The sequence below is a fragment of the Durio zibethinus genome, chromosome 25 (genome assembly GCF_047325235.1).
Source record: "Durio zibethinus cultivar Kanyao isolate XHJ-2024 chromosome 25, ASM4732523v1, whole genome shotgun sequence".
Lineage (NCBI taxonomy): Eukaryota > Viridiplantae > Streptophyta > Magnoliopsida > Malvales > Malvaceae > Durio > Durio zibethinus.
The window spans coordinates 11,479,033-11,500,941 of record NC_143186.1 but is presented as its reverse complement, the minus strand read 5'-3'; the positions used below and the strand labels follow the sequence as shown (position 1 = coordinate 11,500,941).

Here is a 21,909-nt window from a genome sequence, read left to right as displayed (position 1 = left end):
GTTCAAAACGTCAATAGCCTCTCAAACTCTTTGTAGAACTGATAAGCAGCTGGGAACACAAGTACAAAAAGTTCCATGTGGGATCTTGTCGTCCACCCAAAATTTTTTAAACGCTTTTAAGCCTTGAGATTACATTGTTTTTCTTTTTTAATTTGAAGACACCCTTTGGAGATCTTTTGAAGTTGTTTTTGCAGTTTTCTGTTGAATATCCAGTTTTTGTTTCAGCTTGGTTTCCTCATTTCATTGATTGTTTTATTGAAAATTGACAAAAATATTGAGTTTTAATTCTGGGTTTTTGATTTAAAGGGTGAAACTTTGGTGGTTTTGCTTTTTTCTTGCTGTTGGTATCGAGAATGATGTCAATGACATGCCATAATCTTGACTTTGGAACAAGAGTACTTGATTTGGTTGCTGTTGGCTCTTCTTCAAATGCTTCAATTGAAAGGCACTCAGTGAAGAATTATGGAAAAGCAATTTCTAATGTCAGTAGCAAAGGCTATGGAGCTAGAAGAATGGTTTATCGCAGACAAAACATTACTAGAAGTCCTGTGTTCTCCACAAAAGCTTCTGAGGCTCTGCTTGATGGTAATATTTTGATAGCTAAACATAATTCAACTTTCAAATTTTTCGTGTTTTTTGTTTTTATAAGTGATTCAAATTTTGGTTTTATAAAGTTTAGAACCTTGTATTTTTGGTAGTTTTTTAAAATTACTTTATTTAATTGGTTTTATACTTTTATTATTATTGATTGGAATTCATATACTTGGAGTCATTATTTTGGTTTACTCTTTAGTTTTCTTTTTGTTCCAAATAAAAATTCTTGGGACTTTGCTATTAGGTGCCATGTTTGATAAGTAATCAAAGTTCAATTTTCATCTTATGCTTTGTTTATTAGAAGTTATAGTTTACTGCTTTCCTTGTTGGTAATGGTTGTGTTTGCTTACTTTGTTGTTATCGTTTTGAGTTGAGTACTTGGAATTATAGTTTTTGTCCACTTTTGACATCAATATAGGAGTTGGTCAACGTACTGCTCCAGTGTTGGATTTGAAGAAAGAGCTTAGAAGTCCCATTTCTTTGGCAAACTTGTTTGAAGCCGTAGCTGATGACCTCCAAACTCTAAATCAAAATCTCCAGTCAGTAAGTGCTCACAGTCACAATAACTGTTTGGTTGTTGGGGCAGTGAAGATCATTGAAGATTTTAAATGCTATGTCCTTTATAGTGCCGTGATTATATATAACGTTTTCTGCACGTTTTATATTATTTTAGCCCAAGTTCTGTATTTTGTTTTTAATGTTTTGCATGTTTTGGCTCATCGATTGATGCCAGATGAATTAAACTATAATCTGTCTGTCACTTCCTTGTCCCTCCTTTTAAGTCAAACTGTATATAGCTTCGACCTTATGAGTCCAAATATTGAATGCTGGTTAATTCATGATTCTCTTTTTGGAAGTGGAAGATTTACTGGTGTTTAGTAAATGATATTTCTAAAAGGAAAAATGTAGAATCTTAAGTATGATCTGAAACAGTTTCCGAGGAACAATTGTAAGTTCTATTCATGATTATGGTGCGGAAGCTTGATGACAAAGTTAAAATAGAAGAATCCTAACTGCAGAGGCCCAGGAAGAACCTGTTGGATGGTGAGGGTTGGGGGGTACTTCAATATATGGAGCAGTGAATGTTCATATGCTGCTGGTCAATGATGGATTAGGTAGTTCATGCTTATAGTAGTGACTTGTTAACTTGATTTTCTTGACTGTCTAACTGGAATTTGTTTGTTTTCCCAGTTCTCCTTCTTTCCTCTCGAGTTATGGAGACTGTGGGACCCAAACCGATTCATCAATTAGCTTTCTATGTAGATTTATTGTTACCTGGGTTATAAGTCAGTTGCTAAATCTCCTATGAGTATATAAAGTATGGTTTGGTTAATTTAAGTGGAAGATTGTATCTTTTATACTAAAGTCGATTTTTAGGTTTCTTCAAGACCTTAATGTTAGTTATATATCTGATGATGATGCTCTGCTAGATTGTTGGTTCAGAGAACCCTGTTCTGATGTCTGCAGCTGAGCAGATCTTTGGTGCTGGTGGTAAAAGAATGAGACCAGCATTGGTGTTCCTAGTTTCAAGAGCTACAGCAGAGTTAGTTGGAATGAAGTAAAGTACAGAACTCTTTATAAGAAGTACAACACATGTTAATTATAGTGTTAGACTAAGGTCTATTTTATACTGCTTTCTTTCCAGGGACCTTACAACAAAGCATCGGCGTTTGGCTGAGATCATTGAGATGATTCATACTGCAAGCTTGATACATGATGATGTATTAGATGAAAGTGACACGCGAAGAGGTTGGCCTCTACATATAACTTCTTTTTCATGTATTTAATGTGTTGTTCTTCTATTCAAGTCTCCCAATTCAAGTAGCAGCAATCTCAAACCCGAAGAGATATTAGTTATTCTATTCAAGTTAATTGAGAAATGCATTGTCTGGGGTTATTGTTCTTCACTGCACATGATCAATATAATAGATTACATTCTTTACATAACTGGAGTAATCACCACCATAGTTGTTCTAGTCAAGAGATCATCTTGTTGTGCAAAGTTACCGTATGCTAAATCTATCGTGGTTGAAGTTCAAAGTTCAGACCTTGTTACCTAATTACTGAACCCTGTGGGATCATCTATTTTATCAAGAAGTACCGTGCAGCTTCTAGAACAGAAAATAGGGAAAAGAGAAGTTTAAGAAGGAAAAGTGCTGAATAAAATAAAGTTCATATACTTTTTCTGTATTTTTTGAGTGTGAGATTCTTTATTAATTCTTAGTTTTCAGGTTAGCTTTCTTTGGTATCCTTTATGTCTTTCAAGTTTCATCACTCCGGAGAGTCCTGATTTGAAACTGCTTCTAACTTAACTGCAGGTAAAGAAACTGTTCATCAATTGTACGGCACGAGAGTAGCAGTACTGGCTGGGGACTTCATGTTTGCTCAGTCTTCATGGTACCTTGCAAATCTTGAAAACCTTGAAGTCATTAAACTCATCAGCCAGGTACATATGACATATACCAAACATTTACCTTTTCTTTCGGATGTAAATGTGGGTATATGATATTTGATTTAAAAGTTCCACAATTATGGATTGAAAGTGTGCTCCGGCTATCTAGAACATTTCAAACTATTGATAATTTAGTTAAATTAGTCTAAAGCATAGAATAATATATGATATTGCAGGTTATTAAGGATTTTGCAAGTGGTGAGATTAAGCAAGCATCTAGTTTGTTTGACTGTGACCTTGAACTCGAGGAGTATTTGCTAAAGAGTTACTACAAAACAGCTTCTTTAATTGCGGCAAGTACCAAAGGAGCTGCTATTTTCAGTGAAGCTGATTGTAGTGTTACAGAGCAAATGTATGAATTTGGCAAGAATCTTGGCCTATCATTCCAAGTTGTTGATGACATATTGGATTTCACACAATCCGCAGAGCAGCTGGGGAAGCCAGCTGGTAGTGATCTAGCGCAAGGCAACCTGACAGCACCGGTAATTTTTGCTCTAGAAAAAGAACCAAAACTTAGAGAAATCATTGAATCCGAGTTCTGTGAGATTGGTTCCCTTGATGAAGCAATTGAATTGGTTAAGAAATGTGGGGGAATTGAAAGAGCACAAGAATTAGCAAAAGAGAAAGCTGATCTTGCAATTAAGAATCTACAATGTCTTCCTCATAGCACTTTCCGGTTAGCTCTTCAAGATATGGTGATGTTTAATCTTGAAAGGATTGATTAGTTAGACATGTTTCACAACACAAGCAATTTGCAAACGGAGGACCATTATTCGAAATCGACAGCCTAGTCTTAAACAGAGAATGCTCGAACTTGAAGCCTCTACCCATAGAAAAAGCTCTATTAGCACATTAGTTGGTTAGTACTGCTGAATCCAGGTTCCTTGTGACTGGTTGTATATTCATACAAGGTATTGAGCTTTGACTTGAGCTCCTCATATCAATTTATTCAATTATAGTTTGGTCTGGAGAAAAAAAACATTCCTCTATTAAATTGTTGCACAATAAAGTTTTTGAGGTCTTCAATACCAAGCTAATAACTTTTCATTTCCAGATTGTGTACTGATCATTATGTAACTTGGTTTGAAAATGCATGTAGAATGGTCAATTATGCTAGATTGCATTTACTATTTAGGAATGGTTTGTTACTTAAAACATTTGTACCTTGTGGATTGTGTTTTGTTGACTTTAAAACCTGTCACGGGGTTGCCAATGCAATCCCAATTGATCATATTTGATAAAAAAGAGTCAAATACTGTAACATGAGAAAACTAGAATTTGTGAATGGCTTAAGCATGAAATAATCTATACTGAAAGTTGCCCAAACTAGAAAAAAACTTGAAAAAAATACATATTACATAAATCTAAAAGATAATCTGAATTACCTTAACCTAAATGATTTAAACTTAAAATAATTGAACATGAATCCACCTAAAGCCATTCGATTTACCAATTCTAATAACATCTTTGATTAAATTTTGCCAAAAATCCTTATATTTTGTCAAAATTTAATTTTTGTACTGTAATTTATATAAATTTAGTCATCATATTATTTTAATTTGATAATTTTAATTTAATCACTAATTTCGTCAATTTTTTTTGTATTTAAAATATTGACATAACCATTAATTTGATGATGTGGATATTGATTTTGCTGATGGTGTTAATTTTGATGGCTTGACAATTTGGATAAAATCAATTGTCAAATTATATAAATAATTGTATAATCACGTGAAACTTGAATTTTAATCTCTCTAATATAATGTTATAAAAATCTCATCTTTGTACAAGTTGAATTTGATAATATTGGTTCAAATAATAACAAAAATTATACTTTTTTAAAAAATCAAAAATTAAAATTTTTAAATAAAAATTAATTCTTTTAATATTTTAGAATTTTTCATATTTTTAAAATATAAAATTAATATTTTAAAATATTTTAATTTTTTAAAATCATATTTTTTGAATTTTATAAAATATGATTTTATTTTTCTAAAAAAATTCAATATTTTGAATTATTTTTTCTAGGTTTTTTAAAAATATTAAATTTAAAATTTCCAATATTTAATTTTTTAAAGTTTTGTAATTTTTAAAAATTTAACATTTTATTTAAATAAAATATTTAATTTTAATTTTTTGGAATTTTTATAAAATTTTCTATATTTTTTAATTTTTATGCTTTTTCATAAATTTTTATATTTTGTTATTTTTTGTATTTTGGAAAGAGTTTGCAAATTAAAAAAAAACTGCACATTTTTTATGTTATTCAATGAAAAAAAAAAATTCTCGTAATTCATTATGCTCTGTTGTACCTGATATTATATGTTCTTTCTCCTCAAATATATTAAAATGGAACAAATTCTAAAGGTTCAAGTCTTTATAATTTATTTATTTATTAAAATATTAAAAAATATAAAAAATTACAAAAAAAAAACAAAAAAATTAAAAGCAAAAAGAATTAAATATCTTGAGTAAATAAAATGTTAAATTTTAAAAAATAACAACAAGTTCAAAAAATGAATTTAAAAAAATTAAAATATTTCTACAACGTAATTTAATATTTTTTAGAAGTCCAAAAAATCTATTAAAATTCGAAATATTAGTTTTTTTTAAAAAACAAAATATATTATTTTAAAAAAATTAAAAAAATTAAATTTAATACTTTAAAAATATGGAAAAATTGTAAAAAAAATTCTAAATATAATTTTTTTAAAAAATAAAAAAATAATTTTGTAGTAATTAGATCAACGTTATTAAATTCAATTTATACGAAAGCAAATATTTATGAAATTATACAAAGAAAATTAATTTCAAATTTGTTACGAATACAAAGATCATTTTATATAATTTAATAATTAATTTTATTCATTAAATTATCGTATCAATAAAATCAACAATGCCCATATTATCAAGTTAACAATTACATTAATATTTTTAATTACAAAAAATTAATAAAATTAATAATTATATTAAAATTATCAAATCAAAGCTGAGAATTAAATTTATATAAAATTTAGTATAAGGACTCAATTTTAAAATTTAGCAGACTGTAAAGACCTCTAACGCAATTTGATCAATATCTTTTCCTTGACTGTTCAAAAAACAAAATTTGGGTCACATGTGTAATTAAGTCTTAATAGGGACTTGAAACCAGCCAGCAGTTACGTTGCGATTCAGCGTTTTCCATTTCTTAGTTTGAAGAACTTAAAGAAACCCAAAATTAGAGAGAAAAAAGATGAGACAATGGATGAACATAGCAAAAGAAGCCATAGCTCGAGCCTCCATCGTCGTTAAATTCATATGCTTACTCCACGTCACTGACTCCTACCTCCTGTCCTCTAGCCATGTTTGTAACTTTATCAAAACTCTCCCTATTCCTTTTTTTGTTTTTTAGGGAATTAATTGAATATATGCAGGTGCTGGGTCCTAGCATGCTCCCAACCTTAAACACTACCGGCGATGTCGTACTAGTCGAACACTTGTCTCACCGGATAGACAAACTGGGTTCGGGTGATTTGGTTCTGGTTCGATCGCCGCTCGACCCTAAAAAGAGCATAACTAAGCGCATTATAGCCATGGAAGGTGATAAAGTTACTTTCTCTGCTAGAAACCACAGTTTTCGTTCTCTTGTGGTACTCTTCTCCTCTTTTAATTGGGTCCGCCTTATTTTGAAAAATTTTTTTGTTTTTTTTTTTTAATTTTTTATTAGTGAATAATATTTGTTTTAATTACAGTTGTCGAATTTGTAGTTTAATGAAAAATTTAGGCTCCGGATTGTTGTTTTCTCTGTTTTTCTTATGATTTTGCAACTAATAGCAGATATTACGAAGATGTGTTTATAATTAAAAATTAAAATTCTAATTTCTTTCATTAAGAACTTCTTTTGGGAAAATGAAGTTAAAGTTTGTATTTTTATGAAACAAAAAGCAAGTTGAAAAAGTAACAATCTAACGGAGCTTTGGGTTGATTGGGAAAGTTAAAAGATTTGAACTTTGTAGAAACATATATATGATTAGATTCTTGAATTATTATTATTATTTTTTTGTTATTTTACTTTGGGTATAAATGGATAGGTTCCAAAGGGACATGTTTGGATTCAAGGGGATAACTTGTATGTTTCTAGAGATTCACGGGAATTCGGGCCTATACCTTATGGTCTTATTCAAGGGAAAGTGTTTTTCAGAGTAAGTTATGCAATTCTAATTGCCTTTGAATTTGTTCCCAATATTGATTTCCACTGTCTTTATCTGTTTTGTAACGTGGGGAACATTTAAACGTAGAGCCATATAATATATAATTTCTTTGGCGTCATAAATTTATTTTTTGTCCATACTTCGATTCAGTTTACTTTCAGTTCTTGTATATCATAAGAACTAGTTTTCAGTGATTTTTGACAAGAAATTTTTTATGCTTAAAATTGAGAGACAATAGTTAACTGACTTTAACTAAATAGGTTTCAGCTGTGTTTTTTGTGCAATTAACCAGTTCAATGATTTGGGAATTTTTGGCTGAGACTTGAACTATTGTAGGTGAACGGTGATGTAATTTTTTTCTATGAAAGTGTCTAAAAGGGACAACATTGGATTCATGTTAAAGCAGTATACATGGTCTGTCTTGGTAGCTTTGGTTTGAAACTTTGCAGTTAAGCTTTGTCTATCTTGAGAAGATTTGGATATGACTTAACTTGTCTCCAGAAAAAACAAATATTGGATTTTCGTAATTTTATGCCTTTGGCTTAATGAACTTCGCCTAATTGCTGAAAGAATTGAAAATAAGGTGTAGATTGTTGATAAGTAAGGCTTCACTGGTAATCTTGCATGTGAAGAGTTTTAGAAAGTGAGTATGTATTGAATACATTAAGGTAACGTTTGATCAGCTTGCATTGTTCATGAACATGGACATTTATATTACTATCTTTGACGTATCTTCACTTAAAATTGATTGCTTGAATGGTGGCTAAGATGCAACATTCACCTAGTCCTTGTATTTATTTTTATATGTCTCCTATCACTGATAAATTTTTGCGAATTACTTGAAGCTTTTTTTCTAACCTCTTGTTTGTTAGGTATGGCCACCTAAAGGCTTTGGATCATTGGGTCAATGAGAGTATACATTCAAGGTATATAGTTTGCTATCCATCTCTTTTTAAGATATAGACTTGTGCTAACGTTCTGACTGGCAAATGCATGAAGGAAAGACTTCTACTCCAATCTATTTATGTGAATGGTCTTTTCTGTTGCTAGTTTCAAAATGATGTTGCTGATTGTTCTGTAGGATGATAATTTAGTTGCTGAACGGTATGTTAGCCATTGCTTTTGTTTTTAATTCTTTTCAGGATCAATATTTTGTGAACTTAACACTTTGGTTATGAAATTTTCCTTTCCTTTCCTTTGTTTGACAGTGATATTGCTTCTTCTGTTGGTTGGACCTTATACTCTCCCCTTGTATTGGGTTTTGACTTGTGAATTGTTGGATACATGCAACTGTAATTTGCTGACAATCGCTTGTTTGCTGCCTGCCAACGCCAAGTTGAAGTTGCTGCCTGACCTGTTATAGTCTCATGTTCTTCCAGTTCCAAGGTTTCAAATAGGTCCTGGCCCTCTTAGGAATCTGGAGTTCAATCCTGTTAATCTGATTTCTTCATGGGACCTGTTTTTCTATTTTCTTATTAACACCTTAGGTTAATGTATCTTTCCAAATGCATTCTCACCCAATACATGCATATATCCATTGAACGAAGATGTCACTTTGGTTTTCTTTTGTGAATCTACATACCATCGATGCCTAGTTAGCTTGTTGAGAAAAGCATACCCCCTTTTAAGTAAAAGCATGCTTCTTCTAGCTGCCATTGTATTGGTCCAAGTTTGATGGATTCTGAATGTATTATTAATTTCTGATTTGATATGGCATTTTAATGGATGTCAAGGTTGGCCGAAACAAGCATAAAAAGATCAACATTCCATGTTACCTGACTTTTTCATGAGCTTTTTTCTTAAACTGAGATCACAAAATACCATCTGTTTGATATTTTACATAATCTATGACTTCTATCGAAGGGGCATTAACTCTTTAGAATTTGATGTTAATAGGAAGTTCTGAATTTGAATCTTGGGTTTGTGTTATAATTTCGGATATCAGAAAATAGATCCATATCCATTGCAATCAGGTCGAGTTTGGATCAAGTTGGAAAAAAATTTCAGATTGTTTTGACACATCATTTTAGATTCAAATTATTTTAAGATGAAATTATAATTGGGTTATGTCATTTTAAATTCAATTCATTTTAAGATGAAGTCATGACACAAAAGAAAATTCGGGTTTGAAAAGAAAATTTGGATTGTTTTAGCTTGGGTCATTTTAGACTCAAATCATTTCAAGATGATCTTGAAATCATTGGATCTAGATTGTTGAATTTTAAAGTTAAATAAAAAAAAAAGAATATACCTGTGATTTAAAAAAAAAAATCATAACCGGTACATAGAATAGGTAATTTTTTTTTATTTCAATTAAAAAACTAAAAATTTTAAAAAAATTCATTTATTTTAAATAACATAGAAGACAAGGTCTATGACTCTTCTACGAAATTAAGAATGACAACAAAACGGATATCTATTTTTTTTATAAATATCAATATTTGAATTCATTTAATATTTATAGTATTTGAATTTGTTTAATTTTAATATTGTTATCTAAATTCGAATTTGTTTAAATAAGTATTATTTGTATAAAATTTGAATTCGTTAAAATATTTATTTATTTAATTTTTTTTCTCAAAATATAAAATAAATAAAAATTTAATTTAAATTTAAGTTCACTTTTAATTAATAATAAATAAATGTTATCTTTTAAGATTCGAAACTTTTACGAGTATAAAATTTTATATATTTTATATATATAAATGAGTAATGGATTTGAATATTTATTGTTATTAATTAAAACTTAAATAAATTTAAATATTAGATATCCAGATGATACTATTATTATTTACACCAAATCTGTCACTTATAATAAAAATAACAACAGAGTGAATATTCGTTATTTCTGAGATATTTGTATTTGAATCAATTTAATATTTATAATATCTGAATTTATTTAAATGTCCATTAAATTTAATATTATTATCTACATCCGAATTCATTTAAATAAGTAATATTTGTTTAAATATTCAAATATGTTAAAATATTAGTTATTTAAATTTTTTATCAAAATATAGAATAAACAAAATTTAATTTAAAATTTAAAATTTAAAATTACTCTTAATTAATAATAAATAGAAATTATTTTTTAAGATCTAAAATCTTATACAAGTATAAAATTTTTTATATTTTATACTTGTAAAAAGATAATGAATTAGAATATTTATTTTTATTCATTAAAGTTTAAATATATATTCAGATATTAAATATTTAAAAAATATTATTCATATTCAAATTCATTAAAAATAATAAATTTTCTATTTAAATCAATTAATTAATTATTTATAATTATTCAAATTTAATATAAACAAATCTATTTATTTATTATTTATTGTCCGCATCAAAAGAAAAAAAAAAAACAAGCGTCTAGGGTTTTTGAAGGGCAAAATGGAGAAATCGTGCATAATAATCTTCCTATAAGTAACAAAGAAGGTTAGGTTTGTAGTTTTTCAAATTGCCTTTGAGAGAACAGAGCGAAGTCTTAGTTTTGGCAGTGCCGCTCTTGTTCCGTTGCGGGCGTAAAGCAAACTTCAGAAGTAATTCCTTTCTATTTCTGCAAGCAATTTTTCTCTTCTTGCAAATTTCATAGAAAGGTATTTATACATTCTGCAAATTTTTTATTAAAAATCTCTTTTTTTTAATTTTTTTTTTTTAAAGGCCGTTCCAAATGAATTCTTGCTTAATAAAAAAAATGTGAGAGTTCAATTTCACCCGGCCTAGAGTTAGTTTTATGGGGCAGCCTCAAGGGTTTTGCATGTTTTTGTTATTCTCTCATGTTTAAATTCAGGGAAACTGCCCTAAATTTCTACTTTTATTTCTATTTTATTTATTTTTATTATGGTTAACATTTTCATAGTTGAGGAATTTGTCTTTTCTGAAAATATTTTTCCTTTTCTCGTGTATGATCTGAATTGAAAGATTTAAGAAATTTGTGATTTTCCTCGTTTTTTGGGTTTGGAACTTTTTTATTTATAATTATTTACAGCAAATCCTTCGAGATTTGCAGATGAATTCTTTGGATTTTTTAAGTGGGATTCAAATAAAAACAAAATAAAATTCAGGGTATTTAAAATGGATTAAATTTGTTATAAACACTGCCGGAAAATTAAGAAAGTTGAAATATATATATATATATATATATATATCTTGCTGAGCAGTGCAAGACAAAGCTGGGGTTGAGCCAGGCTCTTGGTCTTGGTGGATTGGGGACATTGAAGTGGCATGGACCCATGGCTTGTTCATATTGGACAATAATAATGTAATTAAATAATGTTTTATAATATTTTTGAGTATTAGATTTTTGACATTTTACAACCAAAATTGATGGGTTATAACTTTTTAATGTTATAAAATTGATGTGATATAACTTTTAATTTTATTGTGAAGTAAAAAAAATTCATTCAATTTATGAGTGCTAAAAATGAAATTAGGAATCTTGTTATTCAAACAATATTAAAATACTTATATTTATCATTGAATCAAGTGTGATTAAACCGTCTAAACAAAAAAGTACCATTAAACCAAGTCCCATACATTTTGGCCAACAAAAGAGTAAAAGTCAGGTACATTTACCATTATCAATTGCTATCCAACCAAGTCTGGCTTTATTGATGGAGAGAAATGCTAGATTTTCGCTAACTAACGTTTACATGATGATCATGACTATGGATTTCAGTTCAGAACAATACAATTTGACACATAATTTGATGATTTCAACACCTAGAGTTTATGTAAAATTATGTGAGCACCATGTTGTGGGCGAAGAGTAATAGTAGCGGCAGGAGAGTGAGCATAGGAAGGGGAAAGCTCGAACCAGAAATGTCTGAGAATCATAGCAATCGCCATTTTTGCTTCCATCATAGCAAAGTTCTGTCCAATGCAGATTCTAGGACCCCATCCGAATGGGAAAAATGTGACTTGACTCTTTGTTGCTTTCGAAACCCCTTCCGAGAACCTGTCAGGATTGAATTCATGTGCATCATCACCCCATAGTTGTTGATCATGGTGAATCAGGACGATTGGAATTGAAATTTCTGATCCAGCTGGTAACAACAATTTCCCCAGTTTTATTTCTTTTGGAATGGATCGTCCTAGCGCAACGACAGCAGGGTACAGCCTAAGAACCTCGTACAAGATCATTGTTACCTGTAGCATTCAATTACTTAAAAAAAATTGACAACTTGAACTAAATTAGATAAGCTTGCTTCTAATTGGTCCGGTTCTCCCTGTCCAACAATGAGGCCAATTATACTCGCAGATGAAAAAAATAAATTCATCCCAGATACAAAATGAAATATGGAGCAATAAAGACAGAATGGAGGACAGGGTTCATATGATAATGCAAAGGATCAGACTTACAACTTTCAGACGATTCAAGCCATCAGAATCAGGTTTACTGTCACCAAAAACTTGCAAAACCTCTTCTCTTGCCTTAGTCTGCCAATTTGGATACCTTGCCAACAAAATCATTGTCCAAACCAGCAAAACTGAGGTGGTCTCTTGGCCGGCAAAGTAGAACAGCTTGCATTCCTCAATCACATCTTCAATGCTCATTCCCATGTTCTTGTGATCTCCATGTGCTTGAATTTCTCTAATGTTGGATTCTACAAGTATGCCTAATAAGTCATCATTACTGACTTCACCAGCTTTAATTGCCATCTCTCTTTTCTTTATCATTTCCCTAAGTGAGTCTTTTATATCTTTGTCAATCACCTTCATCTTCCTGTTTGTCTTAGTTGGTAAAAACCTTCAGATAGACATATAAAATTTAGCTTTTAGCACACATATAAATAGCCCCAAATTAAACTTAAATCAAAGATTTCACAACTATTCTTGATTTACTTTTAACATATTTTAAATGCACCTCACAATTTTTTGGAAAATCATTGGGGGCCTTATATCAAAGTTTCCTTAATAATTCCATAACAAATGTCTTTTATCAAATTCAATTAAATGGCAATGACTTGTAAGTGAGGCTAATCCAAGAAACACCACTCCTGCAAGAAGATATCTCAGATTCTAATTGCTCTTTCAGAAAAATAAAAAGAGAATGCTAATATATAACAATAATTCATTGAAACCGGCTTAGATTATTTGGGTTTTTTTTTTTCCCTATAAAGAAGCCTGTAGCTTTGGAATAGATAAGTTGATTGTAAGTTGTGCTAAGATTTGAATCTTAAATTTTTTTTATGTCACATCTTACGAATGATTGCATGAACTAATTGAGTTAAATTTTAAATTCAGTTTAAATTTTTAGTTGTTTCTGAGTAAAAAAAATTAGGGGGAAACAAAAAAAAAAATGAAGAAAATATATTGCATAACTTTTCTTGAATTTGAATAGTAACTTTTACCTCCATCCTGGAATGTAAACAGACTGTATCACTTTGATTGTAAGATTGGTTTGGTCCTCTAGTAGATGGAAAATTCGTCTTCCTTCTTCGTAGCTGCTTCCAAATGCTGCTCGAGAAATCGCATCTCTTGTTAAATTTACTAGATAAGGCCACACATCTAACTCACTAGTTCCCTTTACAAGCACCATCTTCTCCCATTTGGTGATCATATCAACACAACTTTGATAAAATGCTGGCAACATGTTCTGCAATCATTTTCAATCAGGAACAAAATATATATACAATTGAACAAATGGATTTATATATATATATATATATATATATATATATATATATAATAGATGAAAAAAATCTTCTAGCATCTTTTCTTTACAAGCTCCTACATGCGAACTGTAAGAGGAGGGTCAAGTAAATTTTATTGCATCAGGTCAGAATAAAACTCAATGAAACTAACTCAAAATTTAATTCAGTTGATTCATGTAGTCGAGATAACATTTAGTAGCTCTAAAATTCAAATCTTGAAACCCATTTTCATATTCCTACACTGCGATCTTTTTTTGTAAAAAAAAAAAGATTAACACCTACAAGTCTTCAAGGTAACATCTTAATGGTTAGAACTTGAAATTCTATTATGAAGGTTTCGAATTTAAATCTTGAGATTTGGAAAACTTACCTTTTTGTTATAATTCAGAATTCTTACATACTAAAAAAATGATGATAATAACAAAATGCAGAGGTAATTAAGGCAAGCATTTTGATAAAGAAATGAAAAGTGAAAATAATTAAAGCATATACCTTCAACTTATCTTGATGAAATGCAGGGTTAATAATCTTTCTATGCTTAGCCCACCTGTCTCCCTCAAGGTCTGCAAGCCCACTAACGAGCAAGTTGACCAGTGGGTTGTTATGTGGCTTCTGAAAGTCATTGATTTTGGTTAATATCTCTCTTATCTCTTCAGGCTCCAAAATTGTCACTCTTGGCCTCGGACCAATCCACATAAATGAATTCTTGCCTGCATTTTCCCCAAGAAATTATAATCATTAGGAACAAAAGAAAAAAAAAAGCAATATGATATCATCGGGGTTGTTCAATGTAAACCAAAAATTTTGACTAACCATAATGCTTGATAGTTTGATGAACGAAAGGAACAACATATTGAACAATATCATCACTAAGGGGCATAGGCTTGGCTGTTGCTTGTTTGTTCATGGCAAAGCTCTCTTTAACGTCTCCGGACAAAAACCTGTAAGGATTTCCTGTAAGACCCTGTTGCCTCAAGCACCTTTCCAGTCTCTTTGGCTTCAGCCATACCCAGTTTAAAATTCTCAATCCCCATACCATCAATACCCCAACAACAAGAAAAGAAAGCAAAGGTCTAATTACAAGGGAAACTTCCATGTCTCTTGAGAGTCTTGACTGATAAAAGTGCATACAAAATACAAGTAACCCAATTCCAATGTTTATGAGACACAGTAAGAAGGTAAAATCTTTGACAAGTCTGACTGTGGAAAGGATAGAAGCCAGTGGTGATAAGAAACTAGTGGTGTCAAAGCATGAGGCGTCTGTGCCCATGTCTTTTCGACAATAATACAATAAATAACTCAAATTGCACAAATCATGCCTGTAATCTGTGAAATGATTTGACTTTTGTTTTCTCTCCACTTTTCAACGCCGATAATAGGCCAATGCGGTGCATGGTAGGCCCAGTTGTTTCGACTACTGAAACAAGATTTTTGTTTTAAAAAATATTGATTTGATTTTGTTTTTATTTACAATTATTGATGGATATCTCATTGAAGTTTTTTTCACCTTGTTTATTATCCATTGGTCTGTTTTTGAGGTTTGGTGCAAATAAATTTCATACCTAATCATATTTTTTTTACCTTCAAAAATCTGAAAACTTTTTACTAAACTTCTAAAAACAAAATTAGGAAAATTATCCCTAATTTTGCTTCTGTTCAAACTTTCCATCTACATGTCTATTATTGATTTTCGAAAACTTGAAATTCATGCTTTGATTTTCTCTTCAACCATTGATTTTTGTTTTTTTTTTTTTATTAAAAGTGGAATTGTTTCCCACTAAATATGCGGAAGTTTTTCGACTATCCAAAAAATTTTCATGCAGTAAAAACAAAATTTTAAATGATAAAAAAAAATTCATGTTATTATTTTAATTTTAGATTTTTTAAAAAATATTTTTTTGTTTTAAAATGTTTGTCACATATAGATTTTTAAAGAATTTAAAAAAAAATTTGATTTTAATATATTTAATATTAAAATTTAAAATTTCATAATTTTTATTATTAAAAAATAAAAAAAATTTAAATGTTAAAAGATATATATATAATTTTGATATATTTAAAAAAAAATAAACAAAAAGAAAAAGACGAAAGGAGTAATATCAATCTATTCAAGATATGCTACATTGGTCAAAATCCCCATTATATAGATTAACGGTAAAAATTTAATCCCGTTAATGATTGAACGTGATTTAACAATTTTTGGGTCGGGTTCTATCCATTATGTATGGATCCTTCGGACATACCTTCCTTTGCAATTTTAATTTTTAAAAGGAATTATATTATTTTATACTGTTTTATATTTTGTTCAATTTTTTTATTATATGAACAAAAATATATATTTATTTAATTGTTTATTTATGATTTAATTTAATAAAATTAATTATTTTATTTTTTATTTACTAAAAAAATAAAAAATACTATCAAATAAATTTTAACATTTTATAGCATTTCAATTAACACTATTTTAGCTTCTTTTCGTAGTGCTTTTAAAACAGCTATACTTGATGAACGCTTCTTCTAAAAGTTCAATAAGATGAAACAGACCTTATTACGTTATATATTTACTCACATAAAGCCCAAAATAGCCCGATTGTTTTTAGCACATCAAAGCCATCCAATTTTATTTATTTATGTGTATTTAAATATGACGATTCATGTTTTTATATTATATAAAATATTTAAATTTATATAATTACATCATACTTTATATAAAAATTATAAAATATAATTTATACTAATATAAAAATATATAATTTATTTTTTAATTTTATTAAATTTAAATATAATAATTATTAAAATTTTAAATTATATATTTTTTATATCATATATTTATATTTTATTTATATTATATCATTATATTATATTTTAAATTATTAAATTTATATTAATAATGTATGTCAATATGGATGAGTTAGTGACATCAAGATTTGTGGTCCAAATTAAGTTTCAATGATTAAAATTAATTGGATGAGGTGGACTGAATTAAGAACTTGATTTTAAAGGTTAATTTTGACTTCTTTTGACCAAAAACTGACACTTGTCACCAAAGTAGATTACCTTGGCATGCTTTATTACATTTTCACCTTCCTTTAAATTCCCACTAGAATCTTAACCCCGCTTCGTGTGGGTATGTTTTTTTTTTTCAAATATTTATATTTTTATTTGAATAATAACAAAAAATAATAATTTATTTAAATATTATTATAAATAATAATAGTAATAATGAATCAAAGATATTTAAACGACTTTTTTAATTTTTTATTTATATGTTGTTTAAAGAGTTCAAATTTTTATTTAAATAGATTTTATTTTTGAAAGTAATTAGTTTTGTATATCTTAATATATCTAATATAAATATAATTTTATATTTATTAATTATAAAAATTAGATATATTAAAAAATTTGTTCTTTAACTATATAATATAATTTATATAATATAAATGTATTTACAAATGTCGTTGATAATTTGATATATATTTTATTAGTTTTTAAATGTTTACGTTTATTATGTGACTTAATGTATATTGAATTAATAATTTTATTTTTATACTTTCAGTATTATTTAAAAAATTATTTAATCAATTATTTTATTTTATTTTATTTTTTACCAAAATAATAAATTTATTTTCTTAAAAATTTATTTATCTTTATTTTTAAAACAATTTCATAATTTTAATTCTTGCACAAAAAATTAAAAAACTAAATAGGCAAAACAAAAATATAAAAAATGTAGATTCCTTAATTATAATTGGGTTAAACTAATATACGAATCTAAGACTGTTTTAATTCAGCACAGATCGAGTTTGAAAATATGCATGGGTTATGAGTCTAAATAACACGTCAATTAAGCGCGTTGCAACTGACTTTTACTGTTATCAATTTTTTTATTGTATATATGTTGATGAAATTATGTCTTTTTTTTTTTTGTGTAATGTTTTCTAAGTGTTTGTTTATTATGATTGTTAGCTTCATGCTTGTATTGAGAAGCTTAGTTCTAAAAAGCAATTTTATGCTGTAATTCAATTTCATGCTGAGTCAACATTAATGTTTAAGCGATGAAAAGGCCTCATAATGGTAATTTATAAAATGTTGCATGCAATTTATCTATTTCTTATTTTTTGCTTTATTTAGGTGAAACTTTGCTTTTGCTAATGTTGATGATGTTGATTAATTGGGTTTTGTTGGGTTGATTCTAAGTTCTTTTTGCTGCTACTTATTTAGTGTAATTGTTGCTATTTTCTTGAATTATTGTAATTTTCATTATAATTAAATGAAAAAATAATAATTTTAAATATCGAACAGATGTCCAACATTTAACCTCTTAGAAAATAAGTTTAATAATACTAAAACACAAACTAGAATCCATCCAAGATTTTACTATCTATATTAACGGTCAACAATAAACTCTAAATATAAATTAAAAAAAATTACTTCCAAATTATAACTATTACAAAATAGTTCTATCTACAAAAAACTCAAAATCATAACTAAAACCTGAACTAAAACTTGTCTAAGATTTTACTAGCTCAATCAACAGTCCACAATAATCTCTAATTGTAAGGTCATATTGTCTCTGTAACTTTTTCGTATATATGATAATCAAAACTTATAAATTAAATAAATTCTTTAGTTAGTACAAATATAAAATATATAAAATATTTTAAAAAAATAAATATAAAAAATAACAATTATTTGTAAACAACTAATTTTGTTTGAATCAATTTGAGTTTGTTCAACTTTTACGTTTGATTTGATTTAACCCATTTAGGTTAGCCGATTTATGATTATTTTGTGCGAGCTTAGGTCCAATTTAGTTATCGAGTCAATATTGAATTTAGATTAAAATGCCCAATTAAAAGGTTTAAAATTTAATTATGAGTTCGATTGTCTTGAAACCTGATTTAGGTCATTAGGGCATTGATAGCCCATAAAGTCAAAATTTAAACTTCGATCCCAAATTACTCATTTTCATGATTAATTTATTGTCTTAATTAATTAAAATAATAATTAAAAATCAAATACCAAAAACAAAAAGGGATAAGTGGGTTGGCTGCTAGGATAGCAACCTCCTCCCTAAATTTCATTTTCTCTCCCCCTACAAAATTGTTAACCCTATTTTCAGCTTACCCCACCAATTTTACCTACAACATCATTGCAAGGAATGAGCGAAATCCATCAATTAAGAAACACAGCAGCCATTGTTGCCATAACAAACCAAAAACCTTAATCACCATTTTCAAACCAAAATTCAATTACAAATATAAGAGGAAAAAAAACCCAATATCCCCATTTTGACTCTACTACTAAAAGTTACCTCTAAGAATTTAACCAAAGACATTAGCAAGAAAGACACATCTTCACCCTTACTAGAATTTTAAGGCTTTTCACACACCCAACATCTAGCTTCTCCAAGAACCTAAATTCACAACAACTTAAATAGCCATCTTCAAGCACTATTTGGCCTATCCCCTTTGACCCAAGGCTTCCACTACAGCATCGTTGGTACCCTGCCAAAACCCATTCTTACCTACCTAACATCTGCCCCCTAAAGCTTTTAAAAATGCCTCCAACCAACGCATTGCCAATACCAATCTCCTATAATCAAAACCCTACATCAAACTCACAAAGCCATGAATAACTGAAGCCAACCTAAGTGTTAGCACTACTGCACAAAAGTCCTCAGTCGAAACCTAGCTAACCAACTGCAAATCCCACACCTCTACATACACACATTTGGCCATCACAAAAAATTCACAAAATTCCAACCCTTTCACAACCCTTACAATTGAAACCCAAATCCAAGAGCAAAAAAAATTATTTTTATTCTTCTTTGAAATTCATAAAAAATCATAAAATTAAGACTCATACAAAAATATCACAATACCACAATCCTCATTAGAGTAACTTAGTACACCAAAAAAGAAAGATTGCAACAACTTTCAGTTAGGAGTATCGAAATAGAGAGGTAGGAAGAAAAAAATGAAAAAAGAGAGGAAAAGAAAAAAATAAGAAAAGGAGAAAAAAAAAGTTGACAAAAGAAAAAAGGTGTTTGGTTTTAACGTAGGAAGAAGAAAGAGAGAAGAGAAAAGAAATAAAAAAGAAAGAGAAGAAGTGAGAAGAAAAAGAAAGAAAAAAAGAAAGAGAGAGAATCTTTGAAAAGTAAAAAAAAGGGGCTTGGAAAAAAAAAAAGAGAAAGGCAATTTGAAAAAAAACTTTGAAAAGTAAAAAACAAAAGCTTGAAAAAAAAAACCACTTTGAAAAGTCAAAAAAGGCTTTGAAAAAAAAAAGCTTTAAAATGTTAACAAAAAAACGGTAGCTTTGAAAAGTCAATAAAAAAAAGCTTTGAAAAGTAAAACTTTTTTTTTTGAAAAATAAAAGAAAAAAGTTTTGAAAAGTAGAAAAAAATGTGCTTTGAACAAAAAAAAAACACAGATTAGCTTTGTTAGCGATTCAACTAGTTCAAATACCTTTCAGAAAGTGGATTTTATTTTAGGTTCTAATCTAAAATTTTATTTTTATTTATTTATGTTATCATAGCTTTGGTATTTTTATTCTTTTTAATTTGCTAATGAATGTTTGATATTATGATATTATTATAAATTACTTGCAAATAAATGTTTATTTTTGAAAAAAAAGAAAAGATAATTCTAATTTAAAAATATTTTTGCAATAAAAAAGTTTTAGAAATTAAAATGAAATAATAGTTTTTTTATTGAAATGCAATGATTTTAGAAATCCTATTTAAATATTGGAGAGCATTCAAATCATGTTTTGAAAATTTTAATTTCACAGGAATTAAAGAATTAAACATAAAAATTAATTAAGTTAAATTAAATTAAATTTTAAAACATAAAGTAAGAATTTTCATAAGTAAATTAAATGGTAAGTAAAATTTATTTCACTTTTAATTTAAAATAAATGGTAAAAAGCAAATAGGAATAAAATAATAAAAAGATTGATTAAATTAGTTATTTTATTTTATTTTAGCTTTCATGTGCATAATTTATTTGTTTCGTGTAGTATTAATGTAAAACTATTAAGAAAAAAGAAATTACAAAAATTGAACTTGCTTTAAAAATTTGTCTAGATATTGAGGATAATTGACAAAGTTTGAGTTATCTATTATTCTCATTTTCTCAAAAAAAAAAAGAAAAAGAAATCAAAACCCTCGAAATTTCAAACCTTAAAACCCTTGAAACTTGAAACCTTAAAATCCTTAAAACCCAAAAATTCAAAACCCTAAATCTTAAATGCTTAGAATCCTAAAACTTTAACTTAAACCCATATCCAAAACCATCATAAAATTTTAAGGATATGTATGAAAATTTCACGTGAAGTAATTTATTTTCGAATGTCGTCTAAAAGATGGGATATTTAAGAATTTTAATTTTATTAAATTTTTTGTACAAGTCCTTAACCCGTAATAATAATGAGATTGAATAAAAGAAACATAAAAAAAAAGAGATTTTAAATGTAAATAATTGCACCTAAACTCTGTATAGATGTTGGAGAGTTAATGCGATCTCATTACGTTTAAAAATCCGAATCTAAAATTGCATTTCATCATCTTGCATAACATCTATTGACATACACGTATTTATTCATTATTGTTTTTTCTCATTTCGTATGTTTATATCCTTCATTGTCATTTGCTAAATAATTATACCCTCATCGGCTTTTTCGCATAAAAAATATATATTTTTAAAAATGTGTAATTAAAAATATGGATTGATAAAATCAAACAAAGATAACATCATGAGAGAAATAATTCTTGGCACTTTATTTAGATGTTTGAGAGTTATCAACAATTATTTTCTATAAAGAATGTTATTTTCTTTTTCAAAGAATATCATGGTAAATTTTAGGCAAAAAAAATTATCTTTAAAGTTTTGTCTAAATGGTAGAGAATTTGAAGGTAATTCTTTTACTTAAAGAGTTTCACAATATTCCTAAATAAAAATTTTTAATAAAATTTATTTTTTTTTCAAAAAGTGAAATGAATTATTATTAAATA

General features: G+C 28.1%; 3 protein-coding genes across 9 annotated transcripts; 2 read left to right on the top strand and 1 right to left on the bottom strand.

Annotated features, from left to right (window-relative positions):
- On the top strand, positions 1–4,099 carry LOC111276577 (solanesyl diphosphate synthase 1, chloroplastic-like). Its single transcript, XM_089754684.1, has 6 exons — positions 1–585; positions 1,013–1,137; positions 2,025–2,152; positions 2,240–2,343; positions 2,913–3,040; positions 3,223–4,099. Exons 1-6 carry the CDS (start codon positions 354–356, stop codon positions 3,769–3,771), a joined length of 1,266 nt encoding a protein of 421 aa, XP_089610810.1. The 5' UTR covers positions 1–353; the 3' UTR covers positions 3,772–4,099.
- A 2,077-nt stretch (positions 4,100–6,176) lies between these two features.
- On the top strand, positions 6,177–8,948 carry LOC111276578 (Peptidase S24/S26A/S26B/S26C family protein). 7 transcript variants are annotated; one of them, XR_016333521.1, is made up of 6 exons: positions 6,177–6,392; positions 6,463–6,678; positions 7,120–7,230; positions 8,112–8,165; positions 8,239–8,343; positions 8,448–8,948. XR_016333521.1 is itself a non-coding variant. In XM_089754153.1 (6 exons), exons 1-4 carry the CDS (start codon positions 6,282–6,284, stop codon positions 8,148–8,150), a joined length of 477 nt encoding a protein of 158 aa, XP_089610279.1. In that variant the 5' UTR covers positions 6,177–6,281; the 3' UTR covers positions 8,151–8,165; positions 8,321–8,343; positions 8,448–8,948. The 7 variants fall into 7 exon arrangements, 5 of the variants coding, with proteins under 5 accessions (XP_089610279.1, XP_089610278.1, XP_089610277.1 ...); XM_089754153.1 differs by having other exon boundaries at positions 8,321–8,343; XR_002688516.2 differs by having other exon boundaries at positions 6,180–6,392; positions 8,290–8,343.
- A 2,792-nt stretch (positions 8,949–11,740) lies between these two features.
- Positions 11,741–15,124, bottom strand: LOC111276579 (cytochrome P450 CYP72A219-like). Its single transcript, XM_022862329.2, has 5 exons — positions 14,709–15,124; positions 14,388–14,605; positions 13,593–13,837; positions 12,601–12,988; positions 11,741–12,387 (listed from the first exon to the last, which is right to left on the bottom strand). Exons 1-5 carry the CDS (start codon positions 15,022–15,024, stop codon positions 11,962–11,964), a joined length of 1,593 nt encoding a protein of 530 aa, XP_022718064.2. The 5' UTR covers positions 15,025–15,124; the 3' UTR covers positions 11,741–11,961.
- Positions 15,125–21,909: the final 6,785 nt, after the last annotated feature.

What these genes read in the sequence shown, in the direction of transcription:
- LOC111276579 (XM_022862329.2), bottom strand. Translation starts at nt 15,024, where the DNA reads ATGCACTTTTATCAGTCAAGACTCTCAAGAGACATGGAAGTTTCCCTT. An exon ending in TCAAACTATCAAGCATTATG is followed by an intron (nt 14,606 to 14,708) that starts GTTAGTCAAAAT and finishes GGGAAAATGCAG; the next exon opens with GCAAGAATTCATTTATGTGG. An exon ending in GCTTGAATCGTCTGAAAGTT is followed by an intron (nt 12,388 to 12,600) that starts GTAAGTCTGATC and finishes TGAATGCTACAG; the next exon opens with GTAACAATGATCTTGTACGA.
- LOC111276578 (XM_089754153.1), top strand. Translation starts at nt 6,282, where the DNA reads ATGAGACAATGGATGAACATAGCAAAAGAAGCCATAGCTCGAGCCTCC. An exon ending in ACAGTTTTCGTTCTCTTGTG is followed by an intron (nt 6,679 to 7,119) that starts GTACTCTTCTCC and finishes ATAAATGGATAG; the next exon opens with GTTCCAAAGGGACATGTTTG. An exon ending in AAGGGAAAGTGTTTTTCAGA is followed by an intron (nt 7,231 to 8,111) that starts GTAAGTTATGCA and finishes CTTGTTTGTTAG; the next exon opens with GTATGGCCACCTAAAGGCTT.
- LOC111276577 (XM_089754684.1), top strand. Translation starts at nt 354, where the DNA reads ATGATGTCAATGACATGCCATAATCTTGACTTTGGAACAAGAGTACTT. An exon ending in TAAATCAAAATCTCCAGTCA is followed by an intron (nt 1,138 to 2,024) that starts GTAAGTGCTCAC and finishes ATGCTCTGCTAG; the next exon opens with ATTGTTGGTTCAGAGAACCC. An exon ending in TCATTAAACTCATCAGCCAG is followed by an intron (nt 3,041 to 3,222) that starts GTACATATGACA and finishes ATGATATTGCAG; the next exon opens with GTTATTAAGGATTTTGCAAG.